This window comes from Phoxinus phoxinus, assembly GCF_949152265.1.
Source record: "Phoxinus phoxinus genome assembly, chromosome: 18".
Classification (NCBI taxonomy): Eukaryota; Metazoa; Chordata; class Actinopteri; order Cypriniformes; family Leuciscidae; genus Phoxinus; species Phoxinus phoxinus.
Window position 1 is genome coordinate 18,340,723 of NC_136893.1, and position 23,865 is coordinate 18,364,587.

A 23,865-nucleotide genomic window follows, 5' to 3' on the forward strand; every position below is an offset into this window, starting at 1 on the left:
CCTGACATACGTTATAAAATTTTTACAATGTGATACTACCTTGGAGGTGGTTTGTTTGGTTCAACTCTTTAATAAGAAATTGACTAATTGAATAAATATAAAATTATTCTCTTATTGACCGGTATGTAGTTTTATCAGATTACTTGCATTCTGCATAACCTGCTATAGACCTTGCATATTTTTCATTACTTAAAATATGCATTTATATTAAACATACTTGTATTTTGTTATTAATTTTACTATCTTGTGGACACAATTGGGCATATTTAGTCTAAATAAATTGCAGTAATTGTCCTGTTAATTGTGGTTTTGTCCTTTCTCATCATTTGATTATCTGAAATATTACAGTTCTGTTCATAAGTTTATTTACAGCATAATTTGCAAGATGTTTACAAAAATAAGAGGAAAATGAAAATAAGTCAAAATATTTGACACCAATTCTCCTGTTCAAAAGTTAGTATCCCTTGAGTCTATTGTGTGTTATTTTCTTGAGTGTCAGTTATTCAGCCTTTTGTGATAGTGATAGAGCTCATGGACTGAAGTGGAAAAATTGGGCACTGTTCAAAAGCCTCCAGCTCCTGTATGATCTGTGGTTGCATTTTGCACATTTTAAGCTCTCTTTACAGTGACTTAATGCTGAAGGCAAAGGACCAGTTGCGTAGCAATTATATAACGACAAACAACTAGCAAATAGTTTGGGGTAATCAGTTTTTCTTATTGGTATCAAATTAGACAAATCTATGTTTGTATGTTTTACGTGAGCACTTAACCCTTAAAAAAAAAAAGAAAACTTTCCTTTTCCTTTAATCCTCCCTTGTCTGGCTTATGCTACTCTGAGCAATGCCTGAACTTTGTATGTTGAGCACTTCTTGCGTTGTTTTTCCTCTTCACGATGACTAGCTTGCTTTAGTCCTCATTTGTAAGTCGCTTTGGACAAAGGTGTCTGCTATGACTTAATGTAAATATAAATGTTATGTACCTGACTTAAAGGGATAGTTCACTTAGTTAAAGCAAAGTGTTTTTTTCTAAGAATCAACTTAAAAAATTACACAGTGTCTTAAAGTTGTGCTTAGACTTAAGTCGAATCTGTATGTTCGGTTGGCCAGAAGCTGGTTATTTTGCTTTATAAAGTTTTAAATATGAATATTTTTCTTACACAAACGCATCGCTTCGCTTCAGAAGGCCTTTATTTAGGCAGAGATACTTTAGGCAGAGATAGTTACAAGTGTCGGTGTGCCCGTGTACGGTGTCCGTTTCCCTTGCCGTTCTGTCCGTGTTCGGTGCCGGTGTGTCCGTGCCGGTGTCATGCCAGTGGCCGTATTGGAGTGGCCGTGCCGATCTCTCTGTGTCTGTGCCGGTGCCGGTCTCTCCGTGCCGGTGCTTGTGTTTGGAGTGTCTGTGCTGGTCTGTGACACGGACACACAGACTGTGCCGATGTGTCTGTCATGTGTTTCGTGCCGGTGTCTCTGTCGTTGTGTCCGACACATCGACGCTGGCAAGTACACGGACACTGACCCTCTTTTTTAAGTGAACTATCCCTTTAAAAAAAAGTTATGTCCAGTCTTAAAGAAAAACATTTTATGACTAACTTGTAAAACTAGTCTTAGCAGTTTATGTAGATTTACAGCTCAGATCAGCCAAGGGACTCTATATCTACAAAACACTGCAAACAGTCAGTGATGCCGGAGGATGTTAGCGGCATTTTAAACTTGTGCACAGGATCATTTGTGTAATTTGAGTTATTTTACCTGGTAAACAACATACATCTGGTGCAGCTTCCTTTTTGCTCATGCTTATGTTTTTTAAATGATAGCCTACACATCTTACATTTAAAAGTGTGTGTGTGTGTGTGTGTGTGTGTGTGTACTGTATATGTACTAGGATGATGGAAATCAATGGAAGACTGATCTATCCCTTCCTCCCTGCTTGTGTTTGATGAGGTTTCTGAGGTCCATTATGTGTTGGTGGTGATTTGCTCCCTCGGCTTTATCTGCTGAAGTGCTGGCTAATATGATTACAGAGCATTCACTAAAGCGCCCTGTTTGCCTGTCTCAGCTCTTCACACACACGACCATTTAATCAGTCCCCTGTGACCAGAGAGAGAGAGATGGATGGATGGATGGATGGTGGCAGTGAAGGGCTCTTTTGACACATCTTTGAGTTTGCCTTTCTTCTTTTTAGCCCTAACAGTAGAGGACAATAATGGAAAACGGTTATTGGTTATCCCAGTGAAGTCAGATGGTGTAAAGCAAACTTTCATACCACAGAATCGCATCAAGATGCATGGTATTGTTTAATGTTGTTTTCTAGTAAATTAAATGCAATATTAAAACTGTTATTATAATAACTGCTTGAAAATGGTTGCCTTTATTTGTTTTCATTTGGATTGTTACTTATAGTTAGTCAACGTATATAAAAATAACCATTAGTAAAAATAAAAGGTAATCGTAAAAAAATGTGTTTCCTATGGGAACGACATATTTTACTGCACACGAGATGTTCAATGTCGTCTAATTCCTAACAATGTCATTTTCACAGAGTGAAGAATGGCGTATCCTGCGGAACCTGTGACTGCACGAGCACTGCGGCGGGAAATACTAGGAAATTGCGCCACCTAGTGGGTCCAGAAAGAAACGGCTGCTTGATATTACTGAAGCAGATGATGCTGGGGGCGACTGAAATGAGTTGAGAAAAAGCTACTTATCAAACCATGAGAAATATTTTCATATGTTTTAAACTGACTCATTATTGAGTCAGGAATAAATGAAATTATAAGTATTTGTTTATTTCGTTTTGTTTACCACCTTTTTTATTTTATATATATGAAGTAAATAGTTGATATGCCTATGATTGAAACAACATTGCAGTACAAGAATGCGAAAATGAAAGGTTTTTTGCGCTTTTAAAATATGACTTTTTAAGATGTTCATGGAAAACGTTAAGAGTTCATGACAGACTGCTTGAAAGGTGAGTAAACGGATTCACTGCGGTGATGAGTGAGCATGCCCTGCTCTGTGACATTAAATAAACCCATGGCTGCTTTATTTTTTCTATCAAGCCGCAAATAATATTGTAATTTGATGAACTTTTTTACAAGATGAGGCAACCTACACTGTAAAAAAAAAATTGGATTTATTAAAAAAAAAATATTTTGTATACAAATAAACGTATTATATTTTTCGTTTTTGTTGATTAAACCATTCACCTTCATTGTCACTTACATTTTTAATTTCAACAAACTAAACAATTTTAGTCAACCAGTCTAACCAACAATATTTTTTACAGTGTACTAAATTGTCCTTTAAAGGAGCAGAATTGTAAGCTAAAAGTAACTGCAGAGCTATAGTGTCATAGTGCATGTTCATATTAATATGTTTTTGTGAGGTGACTTATGGTGCTGTGGGATGTATAGGCAGATTCTAATGTAGCTGAATTATGATATGTGAATTTGACATGTTCGGTTTTGTATCGTCCAAAACTTGTCCAGTGACAGCACAATGCCACTTCATTATTAGTCACCACTATTTCTTGTTTATTTCTCAGTCTCTTGAATGATATATGACTGTGCAGGGTCCAAATCTTAACAAATATTACACGTGTACAGACCTGCATTTGTACAGCTTTAGCATCGTGTGTGTGTGTGTGTGTGTGTGTGTGTGTGTGTGTGTGTGTGTGTGTGTGTGTGTGTGTGAGAGAGAGAGAGAGAGAGAGATAAGAAATGTGAACCCTCAGCAGAATGACTCAGGTAAGCTGCCAACTCAGGCCCAGTGACACTTGCGTAACTCCTCCATGCCACAATTCAAGCAGACTCTTCTGTCTCGCTCACACTCTCAGTGGAAACACATTAATGACTTACATGGGGAGTGTGAATGGCATCTATAACAGATACATATATAAACCTTTTCATTTCAGTTAAAGATGACCCTCCCCCCCCCCCCCTCTCTCTCTCTCTCTCTCTCTCTCACTCTCAGAGTCATGGATGGGAAAGTAAACAGACGAGAGGATATTTAAAGCAAAGCACTAGTGGGGAAGGACACCATTCTAGCTCCATTCAATGCAAATTCACTTCTCTCTGTCAATGAGTCACTATTGTCACATTAATTAACCAGAAGAACTGAGAAAACATGGAGTGAACTTTGACATTTTGTTTTTTTTAGTGAGACGTTTACAATTTATTGTAGTAATGAAATGTCTATCAATAAATAGACTAAAATGGAATGGAATAATATTTATGAAGTATTTATACACTACTGTTCAAAGGGTGGGGTGGGGGTTTAAAGAAGTCTCTAATGCTTACCAAAGCTGTGTTTATTTGATTATAAATACAGTGAAAACAGTAATATTGTACAATTCTATACTATAAAAAAAATGGAATTTGAATATATTTTAACATTTAATTTATTCCTGCATCCTCAGCTGAATGTACAGCATCATTACTCCTTCAGAAATCATTATAATATGATGATTTGATGTTCAAGAAACATTACTTATCATTATAAATGTCAAAATAAGGTTTGCTGTTTAATAGTGTTGTGGAACCCTTTTTTTTTTGTCAGGATTCGTTGGTGAGTAAGTTCAAAAGACAGCATTTATTTAAAATAGAAATCTTTGGGTCACTTTTGATAAATTCAATGTCCTTGCTGAATAAAAGTATCCATTTAGCCCATACATGTCTGTGATTTTTTACATGCTTTTTCCTGATTCATTTTCCTTCCAATCTCAAGAGGACGCATTAGTTTTGTATACATTCCCATACATCATGGTTAACAGATAAAACATCTGATGAAGATAACACTATCACAAGTGTGATTTAGCAAGTCAGTCAGCTGTCAGTCGTAGTAATGCTTTCATGCACTGTGGGAGGCAGTGAAGAGTATAGCTGAAAATCATCAGATCAGGCATGTTGGGTTTAGAAATGTGATCATGTTGGTAGTTTGGAGCAGTTCAGCGGTTCACTTTCATACTTGTAGTTTATGCTTACATTCTTTTCTCTGTTGTATCTGGAGAGTTTCTGACCATAGGGTCTGTGACCGTCGTGCTGATATCCCACAGACTTCCTCCGTGGGATTCCTCTGTTTTCTGCTTGAGAGCGGAGATCACACACACACACACACACACTACTGGTCAAAGAGAAAAATAAGGGCCAAGTCAAAAATATTTAGTGGTCTTTTAATGGTCTTAACCATTTTAGTCACAAATGACTGGTGAGGAAGTTAACAAGAATTGCATCAATACTGTAAAGTAAGGACAGAATCTTCCCCTTTGTTTTCTTTAAATGTTTAAACCGTGTGGGTAAACTTACAGACAGCTTTTTACAGTGTTGTTCCACTCAATGTTAATGACTTCAAACAGTTCATGTTGAAAAATGTCTCCTAGTTCGTTTGATTTTAATGTAAGACCAAATATCACTATAGGGTTTAAATCTGGACTCTGACCAGGCCAAACATGAGCCGGATGGACTTGTTCTCAAGCCACTTCTTGGTTGTCTTTGTAATTTGGACAGGAGCATTGTCTTGTTGAAAAATAACATCTGCATAGATAACAACTTCTCATTTGTGGGAAGCAAGCCATTCTGCAATATTCTCCTGTACTTCAAAGCATTAAATGACTTTTCACCGTGAAGTAGTTCACCAATACAGCAGCTAAAAGTCTCCTCACACAATAGCACATCTCTTCCTCTGTGCTTCACTGCATTAGAGACGCAGTTATTATTATATTTCTCAGCAGATTTATAGACACAGCTCTAGAGCACCACCATGTCTCACTCGTGGTCTCTCAGTCTGTACCTCGTCTTGTTTTTCCTCAGTTTGTGCTCAGGTATTCTGCTGTCGTGATGTCTGTTAAGGGCCAAATAACATTGTAGTTTACTTTGTTTTTGTGTTGTTTCATTCCAAAAAGCTTGGTCATTTTCTTGTCGCTGCCATATAGTGCAATAGGTTCTATGACTGATTGGAATATTTTGAGCCAGATTCTAATTGGTATTTTAAATTGGATATATTTTTTGAATGGCATAGACATTTTTTCTTGCTTTCTCTTTCATTTCTTTCACGGCCAAGTTGAGGTTTCCAGTTGCTCTGAATGTATAGTTTGTGGCATGATCCATTTTGATCAAACCAAAGGTGAAATTGACATCTGGGTCTTTTCTGGAATGTTAGTACTTTAGTTTGATCCATTTTGTGGATGTTTGTTCATGATGGGTTTTTTTTATTCAGGGAATTCCAATTGTCCCAGAATTTGTTAGAATCTACAGATTCTTCAACAGTTCTTCGCTGATTTTGCATATACTGTTCTCTCTTTTTTTCTGAGAGTATTTTTAAGTTCCTCACAATATGGATCGCACAAATCTGCATCGTTTGGTTGTCTGTGTTTTTGATTTGATACTTTTTTCTCATTGTTTTAGTTTAATTTAAACCATTTGTCATTCTCTTGTTTGGTTTTATGTTTTTTCTTAGATGATTTGAGATTAGATGAATGAGATTAATGACTGTCCTCCACGGCCAGATTTACACCATCTCCATCGTGAGGATAAACTCTAGCAAGGAAGTTGTCTATAAGTGAGCATAATTTTGGATTGTCCATTGCGGTCACATATTTTCCTGTGCTGTTTTGCGCCCATCTGTATTTTTTTCTCTAATGTTTTACAGCTTACTGGCCTGTGAATTTATGTCCTGATGGGGTGTTAGTGGTTTGAAAGAGAATAGATCTAAATATGTGATCATGTCAACTGTTGAGCAACCATGAAATAAACTGTAGTGAAGTTTACAATGTTTTGTGGGAAGTTCTGTCCAAAAATATTATTCCCATTATCTGTTGTGTAGTCAGGAAGGGATCCTGTTCTGGCATTGATATCCCCACAGATTAACACACTTCCCTGGGCCTGGAAGGGCTTCATTTGACTGTAGAGAAATTTCAAGATGTCTTCATTATAGTGGAGGTTCAACGGGAGGAATAATAAGAGCACATTGTTGTTTGGAGACGGTGCTTGTTGATTTTGAGCCAGGTGTGTGATTCTTCTTTTTTAACTGTTTGGATGTATTTATTAATTTCTTGTTTGTACCAGACTATGAGTCTCTCTCTCTCTCTCTCATGTGACTCGTTCCTGCTTTCTAGAGGATAGAGATGTTTCACAGTATCCTGAGGGACAAAGAGTGATTCCAGTTCTGTGCCAAGTTTCCTGTATTAAACATCAGTCCATGTTTGATGTGTTTTTTTTTTATCTAAGGTTTGGGTTTTGTAACCAAAACCGGATGGACTAATACCCTACAGGTATGTTCCACATTGTAATAATTAATTATCTCATTTTGTCAACAAGTTTAACAATTCTACAATCTTAATAGTTCTCTAGAGTAATACAAACCTAAGTCTAATATAGTATCAAAGTATATATGCGTAAACCGAATTATTTATTTATCTCTCTCTCTCTCTCTCTCTCTAACACACACACACACACATACACACACACACACACACACACACACACACACACACACACACACACACACACTCACAGAAATGTGACTGCATTCATCTGGAAAAAACCTGGACATGATCTATTGCAGTAATATATCACAAACATCAAAGGCCATTTTACAGTCAGAATTGTTACAACTCGTAAGATGGCATTTTATTAAAGTTTTAAATTATGCTTAAATGTAAACATACTGAACTGCTCTCTTATTGTTTTTCATGTTATAGCATTAAAAGCTCTACAGCTTATACAAGTTCCTGAGTTTTGTACTGCTCAAAAGTTTGGGGTTAGTAAGATTTTTGTTTTAAAGAGATTAATACTTTTATTCAGCAAGAATGTTAGACAGTAAAGACATTTATAATGTTACAAAAGGTTTCAAATAAATGCTGTTCTTTTGAATTTTTCTAATCACCCTAAAACAAAGTGTTACGGTTTCCACAAAACTATTTAGCAGTTTTCAGCATTGATCATGATAATAATGTTTCTTGAGCAGCAAATCAGTATATTAGAATGATTTTTGAAGGATCATGTGACACTGAAGACTGGAGAAATGATGCTGAAAATAATCACAGGGATAATTTATAGTTTCAAATATCTTAAAATAGAAAAGTGTTATTTAAACTGTAATAGCATGTCAAGGTTTTTCTGTTTTTAATCAAATAAATGCAGTTAGTTAGTTCATATATTTTTGGTCTTTTGACTTTAACTTCAATCTTCTGTATTTTGCAGCAGAATATCCCTTAGATGAACGTTGAATTTCTGCATTGAGATCTTGCTGGCCATCACCATTCCTCATGATCATGTGTTTAGTGTGTTGATATCGGGTTCTGCGGGGGCCTAACAAACACACACCCATCTCCGGGACAGGGACCTTCCCAAAACTCTTTCCACAAGTTGTCACAGAATCATCTAGAAACTCACGCTATATTTCCCTTTGGTGGACCTAAAGAGAGGCTGGCATGAAGGATGAAAAACAGATCATCATTACTCCTAAAGCAATGTACGGTTAGCACTAAACAGCCAGGTTCTGGTAGCCTGGCCAGCCAGACTTACATCAAGATGTTTAGTCTGGACACTCTCCATAGACTAGGCTTACTCCGAGAGGCGGGATAAACGGCTGTCTCTCAAAATCCCTCTGCACGCAATAGGATAGCGCTACAACCAATCAGAGCAATGAAGAAGGTGACGTTTTCCCACCAGCGGAGCTAATTGGTATATTAAACTTTTTCCGTATCCAGTCGGCAAAACTCCGAACACATCTTCCTTTTTTAAAAATGATTTAAGTGCCGTTTTTTGCTCTTTTCTTAAAGAGAAACTTAACTCCAAGTCCTCCAGAGTCGCAGCCAAAGCCGATTCGAAAGACTGCTGTTCGACAGCTGCTGCCGCCATTCTTTGTTTACAAGTGCCTATGCCAGCCGTCGCAACTCTGTCGTCATATGTTAAGCCCGCCCCGCATGCTCTATACACGACGTGATTGGCCTGACCCAATCTGGGTTTTTGCTGCTAGAATGTGTATTGAGAGTTGCTAGACTGGCCCTGGCTGCAAAATACATTTTGCTGCCGCTAGGGGCGTCTAGATTTCTAGGCTAAGGTTCTGGTGGACCCATGCAGATTTGTTTGGCAATTTTATCTGTGAAGATTTATAGACCTGTCAGTATCCTCACACACACACACTTTTCTCCAACGCTAGTAGTTAGTGATAAGTAGTTGGCTTTTGACTGCTGGTTGTAGACTGGTGTGTGTTGGGTTAAATGGTGTGTATAAGTTGTTTTTTATAGTGCCTCAGGGGGAGATATTTCACACCCTATTTAACTGTTCATTACAGCTGGTCACTACGCAGGGAAAGTGTTCTGTGTTTGGACAATTATGCAGTGAAATGTTCACGACGGACAGAGAGCATTAATCTACAGCACATAAAGCAGAACAAAGACAGTTCCTGAAACTAATGATTACTGGACAGGACAAATGAGCTTAACCCTTTGCACTGTTCAGCAGCTTCTTACATTTTTGCCCTATTATAGACATGTATTCTTTGAACGTAAAACACAATTTTACAAGAGTTTGGTTATTGAATTTGGTGTGCGGTGACTGCTGAGGTTGTGGTCCAGAGCTATTCTTGGTGAGCTCATTGTTCAAATGCCTCTTACCTCACTGCTAGAGACTCTTAAGATGGCTTTCGTTTTGTGTGCTAGAGTCTGTTTTCCTTCTTGTCGTTCAGTTGCATTAGATAACGCGAGTTATCTGAATGCTCAGAGAACGGAAACCTCAAAGGATTCTCACAGCATTTGAGCAATGTTGAACACTTTCACGGTTGCACGGCGTCTCTTATCTAGTATGCTGTTTTGTCACAACATAATATGTTTCTTTTATACACTTATTTTGGTGAGGAGATTTTATAAACGTGCATAAAGTATATGATTTTCATTAGAGATATGCAACATTGGTTATCGACCAATATTACACTGAAAAAAGTAGCTGTCTTCAATTTTTAAGTACAATCAACTTGGATGTTTAAGTCATTTCAACTTAAATTACATTAAACAGACTTTTAAAAAATGTAATCTTGTATAAAAAAGTTAAAAATTGCTTGACTTATTTTGATGAGTAAAGCAATGAATAAACGCATGTTGTCATAACTTTTTTTTTACAGTGTGGAGATAATATTACATTACAATATAGTTTGATATTGAATATTGCCATTATCTATCTACCACTCAAAGTTATTCTTTCAAGCTCTACATTTTTTTTTACAGTTTTATCCATTTTTAATACTGTACATATTGCTGACGTAGCATTTAAACATTTTAAGCATTGTTTTTAGTATTTATTTAAATTTTATAGTATTTTATTATGATTGTATTTAGACAATGTGCAGTTACAAAACATTTGGACATTCACAGGTCAGCATTATGCTATAAACACTCCTGTATTTGCTTCCAGCATTTATATGTGCAATATGTAACCTACAAAAAAACTTTGTTTACATTCCTTTAGCTGCCATGGTCATGGAGGACAGTCTTGTCTGGTACAGTAGAGGATGTTTGATCATTTGTGGTTGGTTACATTGAGGATTATGGGAGGCTAGTCGTATTTTAGAGAGGCTGCATACTTCATATCCGTTCATAATCATATCTGTTCACCCCTATACGTCCGGTTTACACAGGCTTATCTCCTTCAAGTGATTCTGTCTGATTGCTTTGAGAAAAAGAAGAAAGAAATGAATAAGCAGACTAGGTGAAACAAGGAGCCATGTAAAATTTGTATAAAAGTCATGTTTGACTCTTTTACCTTGCATACACACACGCACAAAGCGTGGTCTGAGACTGTGAGTGTGTGCTCGCCACTCAATACTACAAATACGCCATAAAGACACAGTAAAAAGTGACGTTCTTTGGCTGGGATATGCCATATGCTCATGTGACCTGTGCCCCAGTGACTCCTGTGCCACCTCTCTGACTCAGCCATACCTGTCTGACACCGAATCACCTGACGCTGACCCCACAATCACACCCAAGAGCAGCTTCAGTGTGCTTTTCAGTTACACATTTCGAATTGTTTAGAAAGGGAGAGGAACTTCCTCTACACAGACTACACACACCGTATACTGCATTACTTAATCCTATTGAGCAGCCTTGATGTTGTGCCAATACACTAACGCATTAACCAGCCATTAACACATGAGCTTCCTTGATCTTAATTGAAAGTTTGGCATTTAGTAGTTAACATATTGATGGGGTACTGATTTTATCAAGCAGCTTTCCAGTTTTTAGTGGAATGAGTGAGTGGGATTGCTCTTAACTTGCAATTTGCTATTGCATTTCTAGTCACCATTGGTGGGGTGTTTGCGACATGGCTTTACAAAGCCGGTTTCCCTCTTAATGAAATGCACAGATTTGACGTTATCTTGGATCATTTTTGAGCCACATGTCTGACGGTGACGGGTAAGGTTACATTTAAATCTCTGACTTCTTATCATTTAAACCTGGAAATAAACAGAAAGTCTCGTGATTTTTACATACAATAAATACATATTTAATATGCAGTCAGTTTGTAAGCTGATCGTGGTGTTTTTGCTTCCATTGGATCATTATCAAGTCATGCTGGATAACATGATCATCAGATTTCACACAAAGAGAGAGAGAGAGAGACCGATTTTTTATGTTTCTGAGACAAGTTTCTTATGCTCACCAAGACTGCAAAAATACAGTATAAACTAGTTTTTTTTTTTTTATTACAATTTAAAATAGTTTTTGTCTATTTTTTTTTAAATGTAATTTATTCCTAAATGTCAAAGCTGAATTTTCAGCATCATTACTCATCTTCAGTGTCACATGATCCTTCACAAATCATTCTATGATGATTTGCTGCTCAAGAAACTTGTCTTATTATTATCAATGCAAACAGTTGTGCTGTTTTTTTGTTTCTTTTTTGTGGAAAACATAATATTATTTTTTCGATGAATGGGTTAAAAGAGCAGAATTTTTTTTCAATATAAATAATTTGTAACATCATAAATGCCTGTCACTTTTGATCGGTGCATCTTGCTTAATAAAAGATTGAATTTCTCTGTACCAAAATAGAAAGCATTCTCTAATTAAAATAATAAATATGAATAATTACAAAATGAATTTAATAAGAAAAGAATCAAAAATATTTTAGACAAGATTTTGAACCCCATAATATACTACAGGACCACCCCTGGATTCCCAATAGCCAAGGGAGGTGTTATTTTCAACACATTATTGGGAAGCCAATAATCTTATAGTCTCAGTGTGTGATGATTATTCACCTTCACTGCCTGCTTGTGTATTGGGCTTTTTAATGAGAATCAGCTCTTCAATCCACATTGATGGAACATACAAATGTTAGTTTACATATGTGACGTTCGTGTTGTATTTGTTTCATTGGTACAGAGGATGTACAACTCTTGATAATGCATATTGGATGTTCTTCATGGCGGAGGAGAGGGTTTGTGTTTGAATGCGTGTTCTCACTGGTAGTCCCCGGCCCTGTGGAGGCCAGTTGAATCCCATGCTGTGCCCCAGCGCTGCAGTAGAGATAGGGAGGGAGGGTGTGAACTGAGACACACAGATAGAGGCATGGCAGACAGGCAGACAGGAGCCAGTCTCTCTGCTCACACAGATTAGCATGACTCCAGCTCCACATTCCCCAAACCACACACCAACAGCGCCAATGCACAGTCAATCACAGTTCCCAAATCAGAACGTTCAATTTCACCGTGGCTGTTTGATCTAATCACAATGTGCAAAATAAACATCACACTGTATTCGACACACAAGCGTCAAACTGAAATCACTGTGATCTTACAATCTCAAACAAGTCATGACATTACTTCAGAACCTCATAATCTCTGTGCTAAAGCCACATTATCACACACACAAAGTCAAAACAGTCACACACTATATCATAAACTTTTGATTAGTGGCTGCAGGGTCTTATGGCTGTGATCTGAACCGTTCCTAAAAACTGACCTGATCAAGGACAATATTTCATTTAATCTTATCGTTTGATAAATAAATATGAATTACTGAAACAATAAAACAAAAACGCTTCAGTCACGTCATACTAATTTGATTATACGTAACACAAATGTCAAGAAAATAAAGGAAATATATAGGCCTGAAATAATATACAAAATAATCTTGTCTGCTTTTTAAAGTTAAAATTCATTTTAAAGTTATATACTATTTACATAATAATATAAAACTCATTAATCTATACATTACTTATAGGAGTTGTATAATTTGTGTGAAATATGATAGTTTAGCTGGAATTAGAGCTATTTAAAAACAATATGGAAAGTGCCATCAGGCACGTGTAAAAGGCATACTTTAGTTTTTTTGTTAGTGTTTTTTATTTATTTATTTGTAGGCCCACCCTCAGTTCACAATCTGTCATAAATGTACATAAAATTAAGGTTTTTATTTTATTTTATTTTTTTATTACAGTGAGATGGGGAAATAAATTAGGCCTACTGTGCAAACACAATGTTAAAGTCCCAGTGCTGGTCAAATTAGTCGAGGAGCACCATATATAGACAGTAAATACCTCGAAGCATTCTTGAGTTATCGCAGATTGCTTCTAAACTTGAAGACTCAAATTCCGTTTACCTTGAAGGAATGCACGACTGCGTCAAAGTACACTGTAAAAAATTCGAGGCACTAAAACTGAAAACGTACGTTTGATTGCTGCCGTTAAATAAAATCAAAGGAGGGCCTGCAGTGATTATAGCTTCATTTACCCACTTTAAATTCAGTTATTGATGAGAAAAATCAAGTTGAAACTTAAAAATGAGATAAAGACGCACTAAATAGTTTGAAACATAATCTCCTTTAGAAGAAGACATTGTTTCTTTAAAATAACGCAGGGCACGTGGGCACTTTCCCCTAATTGCTTCACAACTTTGACGTTTATATGCTATAGGCTTAAACCGATATAATAGAAAGATTGATGGTGTTGATCGTCACAATCACTCTTGAGGCTTGTCTAATTATAAAGGTAAGACTAGCACATCAACTGTGTCTCCTGTGCGCAGTCGTTAAGGCGCATTGAGCATTAATAAAAGCCTGCTGATCCCTTCATGATTTGGAATAGGTTCATCGTGAGTGTTTCAGCGGCTACTAAACGCTGGGGGTTAAGGCTTGGTTTAATGCCTGTCTCTCACGAGGGCTGATACCGCGCGCTTATGAATGAGGTGCCTCGTGAGGCCCTCTCCGCGCGAGCCTCATTAGCTGTCCATCAAACAGTTCCACGCCAGCGCGGGCTTCCCCCCGGTCAGTCTCTGGTTATGTAAATAATCCTTACCAAAATTACCATGGTAACTTTTAAACCGATATAATAGTGACCACAATATTGTAACATTTCAACTTTAATTGTAATAAAAACTGTAATAATAAAATCATGTTATTTTGGTGGAAAGTATGCTAACCACGGACAGTAATATATTTGTAAGGGAACACTAAAAAAAGTTGCTGCCTTCAATTTCTAAGTAGCCTACAATCAACTTGGATGTTTAAGTCATTAAAAGCTTAAATTCCATTTAATTTACTTTTTTTTTTTAAATAGTTGAATCTTAGCCTATAACTTAACTTATTTTACAGTAGCTAGACTATAGGGACATTCTAATCACATTTGATTACTCTTTGTTCTTTGAAATTATAGGCTACTTTAATTTTTCCCGTCTATAAATGTTTAAGAATTGTTCAATTGTTCACATTTTTTTGGACTATTCAATTCGTATTTTATGTACATTTCGTAGCTCCCTGTGCTGCTCTCATTGCCATAATAATAATATATGTTAATAATAAATAGTAGCATGTTAATAGCCTAATAAATGTTATGACAGAAAAGAAAAGTGTCAGGGGATCAAAAGTGTAATTAGTTGTAAGATTTTTACCTCATAAAAGTCAGCCTAGATGTTGCAAACAGGTCATAATGTAATTATTTTGATTCGGAAACTAACGATTTTTATTTTTTATTTATAGGCTACCAACATACGTTGAACTGAATGGCTGATCAATGCCATGGTCGGATCTTATTCAATGTTTCTGTTCCTTTTAACACAGATTGAATTGAAGAAGAACCTCTAACTGAATGTATGAAATGCTAAATCAATTAGGATAGTAGTCATTCGTCAATTAATAAAGGTAACTGGTCTGTGGTGGAATCATAACTCTAGTTTCCCATCCTCATCCTCTCGTCACAGTCATGACTCATGTCTGACGTCATTCAGTATCACCTCTGTCAATCTGACTTTATCTCAGAATAATCAATCGAATTATTACTTACAAACACGTTTGTATACTGAGACAATTGTTTATTTTGTTTAGCTAATGGCCTACAGATTTATCTATTTTTAATTCCGCGTCTTAAACATTTTTGATAAACATTTTTAACTGGACTATTTATGTGTTTAAATGAATTCCAGAATATAAAATACAACGTATTTTATTTTATTTATTTTAGAGTCATCGTTCGTTACGTGTAATTACACGTGAATTGCACTTGATTTGCTGTTTTCTCGCGTCTTTCCATTTACATTCGCTTAGGCCTCATATTAAAATATATAGCCTATACATGCATATGAAATATGTCAGCAGCAACGTGTTCTGTTACAAGAGATGTTCATCTTTAACCACACGCATATTTCACAGCCTGACATTTGACAACACTAGAGATTTCAATAACACGCACACACCCACAAACACACTAAAACACTTGGCATTGCGCGTGGCCGTTCACGCAGAACAGAATTTACAGTTCTCTGCATCATTGGGTGCTTTGGTTGTCTGTCAAGGCGGCTGTGTGTGGCAGTCTGAGGATCTTTCACGATATTTCAATGGATGCCAGTTGATAAATAGCTAGATTCCACACACAAAAAGCAAACTCCGTCATTTTAAAAACAAAAGGCTACTGTAACCTAGCTCCAAAATACATTTTTATTTTTTTAAGTTTGTGATGATGTGTCAAACTCTGAGCACATTTATTGACAAAACGAAACGGCTTCAATTGTAAATCCACCTATCTACTCTTAGGCAAAGGCAGCATTGATTAAATGAAATGCCTGAGAGGTAAAGGGGGATTTATTTAACCCGTGTAGCCTTTAGTTCCCCGGTGATCAAACAGTCGCTGGCTCAGGGTGTGTGTGTGCGTGTGTGTGTGTGTGTGCTCAACTGTCCCTCTCCACGCGCTTGTGGCGCGAGCAATGAGATCACAGGTCGCAACATCACTATTAATCTCATTATCAGCGGCCTGTCGAGGAGACTGATTGGCGACCACCTTTCTGAAATGTATGAGAATTTTTCAACAGTTGTTTACTTGAATTTATCACTAAATAGGCCTATCACAGAAGTAAAACCCCTATTCGATATTTTTGAGCCATTTTCATTGTGCAGAAGAGTAGCTAATCATTCCCCTTAAAAATAATCTAAAGCGTGCGTCAGGAATTTTGTATCACCCTCTATTTATTTATTTTTACAGAATTTAGAATTTATTTTTTATCTTTACATTAGCTCGTGTAATTATTGTTATTTAGCCTACATCTTTAAAACTAATAGCTATTTTTATCCGAAAAGGGGAGGGGTGATATCTCAAACATACCGCTAAGATAACAATATTTCCAACTGAGTATAATGAGTGTGATTATTGTTGTATCATCATACTAAGCTGTCGCTCGTATCTCTTATCTCTCTACAGCTTTTATAGAGAACACATCCAGATTTATCGGGTCATAAAATCGAGCTTTACGTTCTCGCACAGACAGCGAGGTTATTTTACTGCAACATTTGTATTTTACAATACAAAAACAAAATCCCATGCCATTTCAGTGGCGCAACAAAAACTCGTAGCCTATTAACCCAGTGTACCAAATACTTGTATTTGAAACTTTTCGAACTTATTTTAAATAAGTAAAATAGCCTAATGTTTTACAGCACTCTATGTGACTTTTCTATTGCGTATTCACAGTTTTTCTTTGATTTTGTGCCTCTGTCAAAGCAATTTTCCAACTGCTTTTAATGTCTCTTAAAAGTTAACTTTCATCGACTAAAAACAATCGTTTAAAATACAGTGGACTCAGCAAATATAGATCTTCAGGTAGGAGAACACCCCTCCTCCGTCTATCCCTCTCATTCTTCTCCTCCTCCATGGGTCCTACCTTTGGAGTGCGTCACGTGGTTCTGCTCTTACAAATAACTCGCAGTAAAGTAGAGAGCAAATCAGAGAACAGTTATATTAGGCATTATCTGCAGCAGCAGCTATAGCTCCAGATACAGACAAGGCAGTGACAAGTCGAAACGCAGAGGACAACTACACGTTTTTTTTTTTTTTTCGGGAACCGCATACTCGTTGAAGTTTGAATTCTGGGCTAAAATCAAGACGGAACGAAGAGAGTGGGAACTTCAACAGCGATATTCAATCAAGTCACTTGGAAAAGAGGGTTCCTGACTTTATCACTAGACGTCCTTATCTGGTGAGATAATACAACGAGAGCTCTTGGATGAAATTGTTTAAGCCCTTTGCTTACAGCTATCAACGTTTATATGTAATCTGCGTTTTCATGATAAAATATAGATGTTGGAGAGATTACATGCAGCTTGATTCGATCCCCGCAGATGATTTAATGGGGTCGGTATGGTGTTTTCCCAAGATATCTGAGACTGCTGCTGATAATTATTTATATCCCTATGTAAAGATATGGAAAGTAATTAATGTCATTTTAGTCTATTAAATACAAATAAGATACAGATAACCGAAAAATCATGACAATTATAACGGGTTGTCCATCTTGACTGTTGCCAATTGCATAGGTTATATACATATCTTTTGATTGTCTATAAACGTTTGCATTAAAGCATCGTTCAAATAGTGCACTCTTAAAAATAAACATTCCAAAAAGGTGCTTTCGCAACTTTTCAGTGAACCATTTTAGAACATTTAATAATATAAAGAAACTTTGAATATTAAAAGTTCTTCATGAATCCATCAAGCTACCAATAAAGAACCTTTATTAGAGTGGTTTGTGTGTGTGATGGAAAATTAATTTCTCTCTTTCGTTCAGTAATTATTCATTAAAAAGTATTATCATTAGAATTTTTTTTTGTGGCTATTTTTTGCATAATCTAATACTGATAAAAATAATTTGATTGGTTTATTTTTGGTTTGTCACCAGGAGTGAATTCCCTTTTTTCCTGAGGCCGCTGCTCAAGAAACCGTTGAATTGGAGATTTTGGACGTTATCAAGGCTTTTGCTACAATCTGGGCGAATTTCAAGATTTCAAAATCTGAAAGGATAGCCTAGTCATTGGATACAATATGTATTCGAGCCTGGCTTTATCCTCCAACCCGTCCCCCTACGCACACGATTCCGGGAACTACATCCACCCGTCCGCGAGCTCACCTGTGTACGTGCCCACCACCCGTGTACCTGCCATGCTCCAGACCTTGCCCTACCTACAGACCTGTGAGTCCACACACCAGGCCCATGGGCTCGGCAGTCACCACGCCTGGCCACAGACTGGCACGGAGAATTCCTCTTTTAACCCGGGCAGCCCTCACCCTCCGCCCGGTTTCTCTTATTCGCACAGCCCTCCGGTGAGCAGCAGCACCGGCAGAGACGCCGCGTACCAGAATTCGCTTATGTTGAGTAACAGCGGCCGGGCAGATCAGTATGGAAGTGCTCTGGTGCGCTCCGTCGGGGGTTCCTACTCCAGCCCGTACGCGGCCTACATGAGCCCGGAGATGGCCACCTCATGGACGCCAGGGCCCTTCGATGGCGGCATGATCGGTCTTCAGGGACGCCAGGGAAGTCTACCGGGAAGGAGGTCCAGTTTAGGTAAAATGATTTGCCTCTACAATTTCGTTTTCTCCTTGATGGGACATGTAAATATGTACACTAAAATAACAACACCTTCACGATCATTTTGTCTGCGCCACTTTATTTAACGCTTTATTTCAGATTTATTGTCGCCTTTGATTCCGTTCCGCTATCCTTTTGCACAAGTGCATGTTAAAGTGAGATCTACTATATTACATTTGGGTCGTTAGTTTGGCAATAGTTTAAAATCCATCTTTCAAGTCAGCAGGCAAAAATGGTTGGAATGGAGGGGGTTTCGTTTGATGCTGTGATCTCACAATTTATTGCGGCGGTGTTGAGGGTTATTTATTGCTGTCTTGGTGTTTATGTTAGACCCTCCGTTGTTAGAAGACATAGTTGGTTTGGGTTTGGCTACACGGGCACATTGCAAATGCTAATCAAAACAAAACTTGATCTTATTCCACTAATACACATCCTTTAATGGGCAATGCAATCACTTTAATTTAAATGATAATTTAATTCCCTGCTATTGTCTGTCCACATGTGGATTGATGAAAGGTTCCCGTGCGCACCTCATAATTGTGAGAACTATCCAAGCTACTGTCACCTTGATCAAACTTTTCTAAACAGACCATTACAGTCAGATACACATTTAGCGGCCGTTCCCTTTGAAGATCAGTGCTTTAGGCGGACACATTTTCTTTGATAGTCCATAAAATGTCACATTTGGTTCTTCAACTGTGGACTATTTATTCGGGCGTACATAAGGGCTCGGGCGTTTGATATTGAGCAGTTGCGTATTCTGATGTTTCGTTACACAACTGTTTAATAAACGTGTAGCCTTAATCTATATTACAACAATCCATCAGAGAGATAAGCAGCGTATCATTTATATTTTATTATATTAATATATGATATTACATTTAAACAACAAAAACAGAGAATATTATTACATATTATTGATGCCCACGTCTTATTTGAAATAAATTGTTGGAGGGCGTCACGTGTCAGATCTTGATTGATTGGTGACCCCTGGATCTTTAACACTGATAAGAGTCCCATTGACATTCCGTTCGCTTGAGGCCCTCGTGCCTCGTCAGCGGCCCTAATAGACACTCCAGTGACCCTGGATATGCTCGTATTAATCCATCCTTCATTCCGTCTAGAGTTTTGACACATTCCATACTGCTGATGCTCAAAAAAACACCAGGCCTCACCTAAGGGTCTATCTGCATCCAAAAGTGCTGAGTTCTTCCAGGGCTTTAACAATAAAAACTACCATTATTATGTAGTAGGGCTTTTCTTGACACATCATTCAAATTTTTCATTTTAATCATTTTATTTTTATTTAGGACTATTTTAATTTATTATTTAATTTCGTTATTTTCCTTGCTCTGTTAGCAAACAAACATTTTGAATGTAAAAATAATATCTAGTATTTGAATATTCTGCCTCTTTATATTTAGATTTTAGTGGAAGTATTGTTGAGGTTATGCGTAAAATCCATAAAATACAGTATTTAAGTATTTAAAAATGTTTGAATATAGCCTAGTCATCGCTTCAAAATTGAAACTGATTTCTGATCCCAGCTTAAAGTACACTTTTTGACATTCACCTGAAACATTAGACGTTCGAGTTTTTATTAATTTAAGGTTATTCGTATTTGCATTAGATAACTGAGACATGGCGACATCAGAGAAATGACAACATTGAAAACATCTCATTACACTGATCGTTCCCTTCATTTAAACTTTAACGATTAGCCTATTTCGTCTCGCGCTTTATTTTATGATTTTAACGAACATTGTCCTCTCATAAATCACTCTGAACCTAGAAGAAAACCTTGGGAAATGAATTAAAAACGAACTGTATGTCCTTGCAGACATGGTGGACGACCTGCCGTGTGAAGGGCGCGAGTGTGTGAACTGTGGCTCCATCTCGACGCCGCTGTGGAGGAGAGACGGGACCGGACATTACCTGTGCAACGCCTGCGGACTCTACCACAAGATGAACGGCATCAACCGACCTCTAATCAAACCACAGAAACGCCTGGTACATGCACACTTCTTAATTATTGTTAGTTAATTGTTTTTAAAAGCCTTTTTCAAACCAACATTTTAAATGAAGACGTGCAGATATTAGCCTACCCTAAACAGTTTTTTCTACCTAACCTATGGACCCTTAAAAATTACTTTCTTTGGTTTTGCCTAAAATAATCAGATTGATTCAATGTGATTAAATTGATTAAATAACGTTTTTTTACATCAGCAGTCGATTTAGATTTTTGGTAACACTTTATTTTACAGTGTCCTTGTTACATGTAATTACCATAGTAATAACAGTAAATTATGCATAATTACATGCAACTAACCCTTAACCAAACCCTAATCCTACCCTGACCCTATAAGTACATTCTGTTCATTAATATTACTCAGTACTTTGATATATAATTTAAAAAAAGTGTAACCAGATTTCTTTTCATCGTGAATATGCTATAGTACAAAATATCCTGATGCTCCCAGACAATATCTAAAAAAAAAAAAAATAGCAGGTTTTCTGTAGTTGATACTTTTACAAAATAGTCTCACAAAATGAAATAATTTTTGCTTAGGTAGTGGGTTGATTCAGGGTCAGGACTGGCAAGGCCAATTGAGCAAAGCCGTCACTGCTGTCCTTTTTCCCAGCAATCTCTCTCTCTCTTTCTCACTCATTCTCTTTTTATACTCTCTCTCTCACACACAATTCTCTCACTTGTCTCTACCTCTCTGTTTTCATTTTTGCTTTCATGACCTTGTCCTTGGGTCGGACTGTTTTTAGCCCAAGCAGTGCAAAACTCAAAACAACACCAAACTTTATGGAGCTTTGAGGAGTTTCATTCTTACTCTAGAAGAATATTAATGTGTGCCAGTAAAATCCTCTTTTGAATTCATAAAGTGATGCTTAGAAGACCTGGTCACGGAGTTCTTGTCCATTTCCTCTACTTTGTTTTTTTGGTTTTGTTTTTTTACCGCAGTTAGTTGTACTGTAAAATAAAGTTGCTGCCTTAAATTTTTAAGTACAATCAACTTGGATGTTAAAGTCATTTCAACTTAAATTACATTAAACTGACTTAAAAAATGAGTTGAATCTTGTATATCTTGTAAAATTTGCTTAAAATTGCTTAACTTATTTTGATGAGTTAAAGCAATGCAAAAACATGTTGTCATAACTTATTGATCATATACTTTTTTTACAGTGCATGTATATACTAAACTTAGCTACTGCATTATATTTTTAACAGCAGACTATTTTTATACAACATATACCACCAAAGGAACATAAACAAGAACATGGGGGGGGGGTATACATTTGATTTTATTTTTTTTCTCATTCCCTCTCTCAAAATTCTCTCTTCAACTCTGTAAGATTCTTTCAATGTCCGCCAAATTAACCACCTCCCCAACTGTTTGTCTCTGCAGCAAAGCACGTCCCGACGAGCAGGTCTGTGTTGCACCAACTGCCACACCAGTACAACCACACTGTGGAGGAGAAATGCAGAGGGAGAGCCCGTCTGCAACGCCTGCGGACTGTACATGAAGCTCCACGGGGTGAGTGTGGGATTCAGACCGCTGTTTCTGAACACAGCTCCTTTTGGGAGGGTGCGTGTGCATGTTCGCTTGTGTGTGTGCAAACCTGAAGTCCACGTGATGTAAAGGTCATAGGTGTGTTTTATCGGAAGAGAATGAGAATGAAGAGAGGAAGGGGAGTCGCTTAAATAATCTTTGTTCTGTAAACTTCTCACAGTGATCAAAATGACTCCCACAAGAAAAGAAAAAAAATATATATATAATCTAGTTACAATTTATCTAGTTAAATTTTTTAAATTCAATTACCATTATAATAGTCTTCATACACTTTTGAAACATAACTTTTTTTTTTGCAGCGATGGCTTTGAAGAACCATTTTTGGTTTCCCAAAAAACCTTTCAGTGATCAGTTCTTAAAAGAACCGTTTTTTTTTCTTCGAGTTAGGAACAAAATTAAACCTTTTTCCACTGCAAAGAACCTTTTGCGCAAACAAAAGGTGTTAAAGGTTCTTCATGGAACCATTGATGCCAGTTATGAACCTTTATTTTTAAAGAGTGACTGAACCACCAACTCATTTTTAACTCATTGCAACTCTTGAATGGTTAATGAATAATCAGTCGTTAAATTCGATTCTTCTTTTCTTTACTCTTGTTTTAGGTACCGAGGCCATTAGCAATGAAGAAAGAAAGCATTCAGACAAGGAAACGCAAACCAAAGATGGCCAAAACCAAAGCATCCTCAGGTAAGAGTTGAGAAAAGCATTTTAAAAGAGACATTTTTGAAAAAGATTTTTAGACAAAAGCGGACATGAGTGATTTGGATGGAAGTGTGGGAGTGAGTGAGTCAGAGAATGTGTGGAGAGAAATATGGGGTGAGCGAGAGAGTAAAGGGAGGGGAAAGGGAGTGAAAGAGAGAGAGCAGTAACAGCACTTTTTTTCTGTTATCAATGGACATGTGGTGCGTATGTGGCACCAGCACAAACACGAACGGATGTTTGACGCCATTAATTGTCATTTGCAATAACCAGCATGTCGAGTTTGCTGATCTTTTATTGTGTCTGTCATTCACAATTTGTTCTATTTGTCTTCAGGGTCAACAGTGTCTGGCGCTACGTCTCCCACTTCATTGCCTGTGTCAGAGAACGCCTCTACAATAAAGAGCGAACCCAATATCGCAGCTTCTCCGTATGCGGGCCAAACTGTTGTCTCAATCACACAGGTATGAACTCACGTGATTGATAGGATTGTGTTCTTCCTTTGTAGATGTCACAGTCAATGAAAGCCAGTTATTAAAATATGGGTTGGCTAAATGATTGATTCCAGAGTTCAAGTTCACTCTTAAAAAGAAACATTCTTTATTGGCATCAATGGTTTCATAGAACCTTTCCATTGCACAAAAGCCTCTTTATAGTGGAAAAAGATTATGAAAATAATCTTCACATCAAGAAAAAAATGGTTCTTTTAAGAAAATCCCCCTTTGGAAGCTTTATTTGCATA

The 23,865-nt window shown here is 37.1% G+C and overlaps 2 protein-coding genes across 11 annotated transcripts in view; both read left to right on the plus strand.

The window, feature by feature from the left end:
• Positions 1-23,865, plus strand: part of pofut1 (protein O-fucosyltransferase 1) — a 328,122-nt gene that overhangs the window by 172,403 nt on the left and 131,854 nt on the right. The window lies entirely within an intron of this gene.
• gata5 (GATA binding protein 5) overlaps positions 1-23,865 on the plus strand; it is a 130,510-nt gene that overhangs the window by 105,456 nt on the left and 1,189 nt on the right. For 4 of the 10 annotated variants that reach the window (XM_079587809.1, XM_079587812.1, XM_079587805.1 and 1 more), the window contains 6 exons: positions 2,539-2,684; positions 18,159-18,821; positions 20,686-20,855; positions 22,262-22,390; positions 23,027-23,111; positions 23,460-23,587. In XM_079587809.1, coding sequence (XP_079443935.1) covers positions 18,302-18,821; positions 20,686-20,855; positions 22,262-22,390; positions 23,027-23,111; positions 23,460-23,587 — 1,032 coding nt within the window. In that variant the 5' untranslated portion in view covers positions 2,539-2,684; positions 18,159-18,301. Of the gene's footprint in view, positions 1-2,181; positions 2,287-2,538; positions 2,685-17,207; positions 17,460-18,158; positions 18,822-20,685; positions 20,856-22,261; positions 22,391-23,026; positions 23,112-23,459; positions 23,588-23,865 lie in introns of those variants that run through there. The other 6 variants (XM_079587811.1, XM_079587807.1, XM_079587803.1 and 3 more) reach the window with 3 other exon arrangements.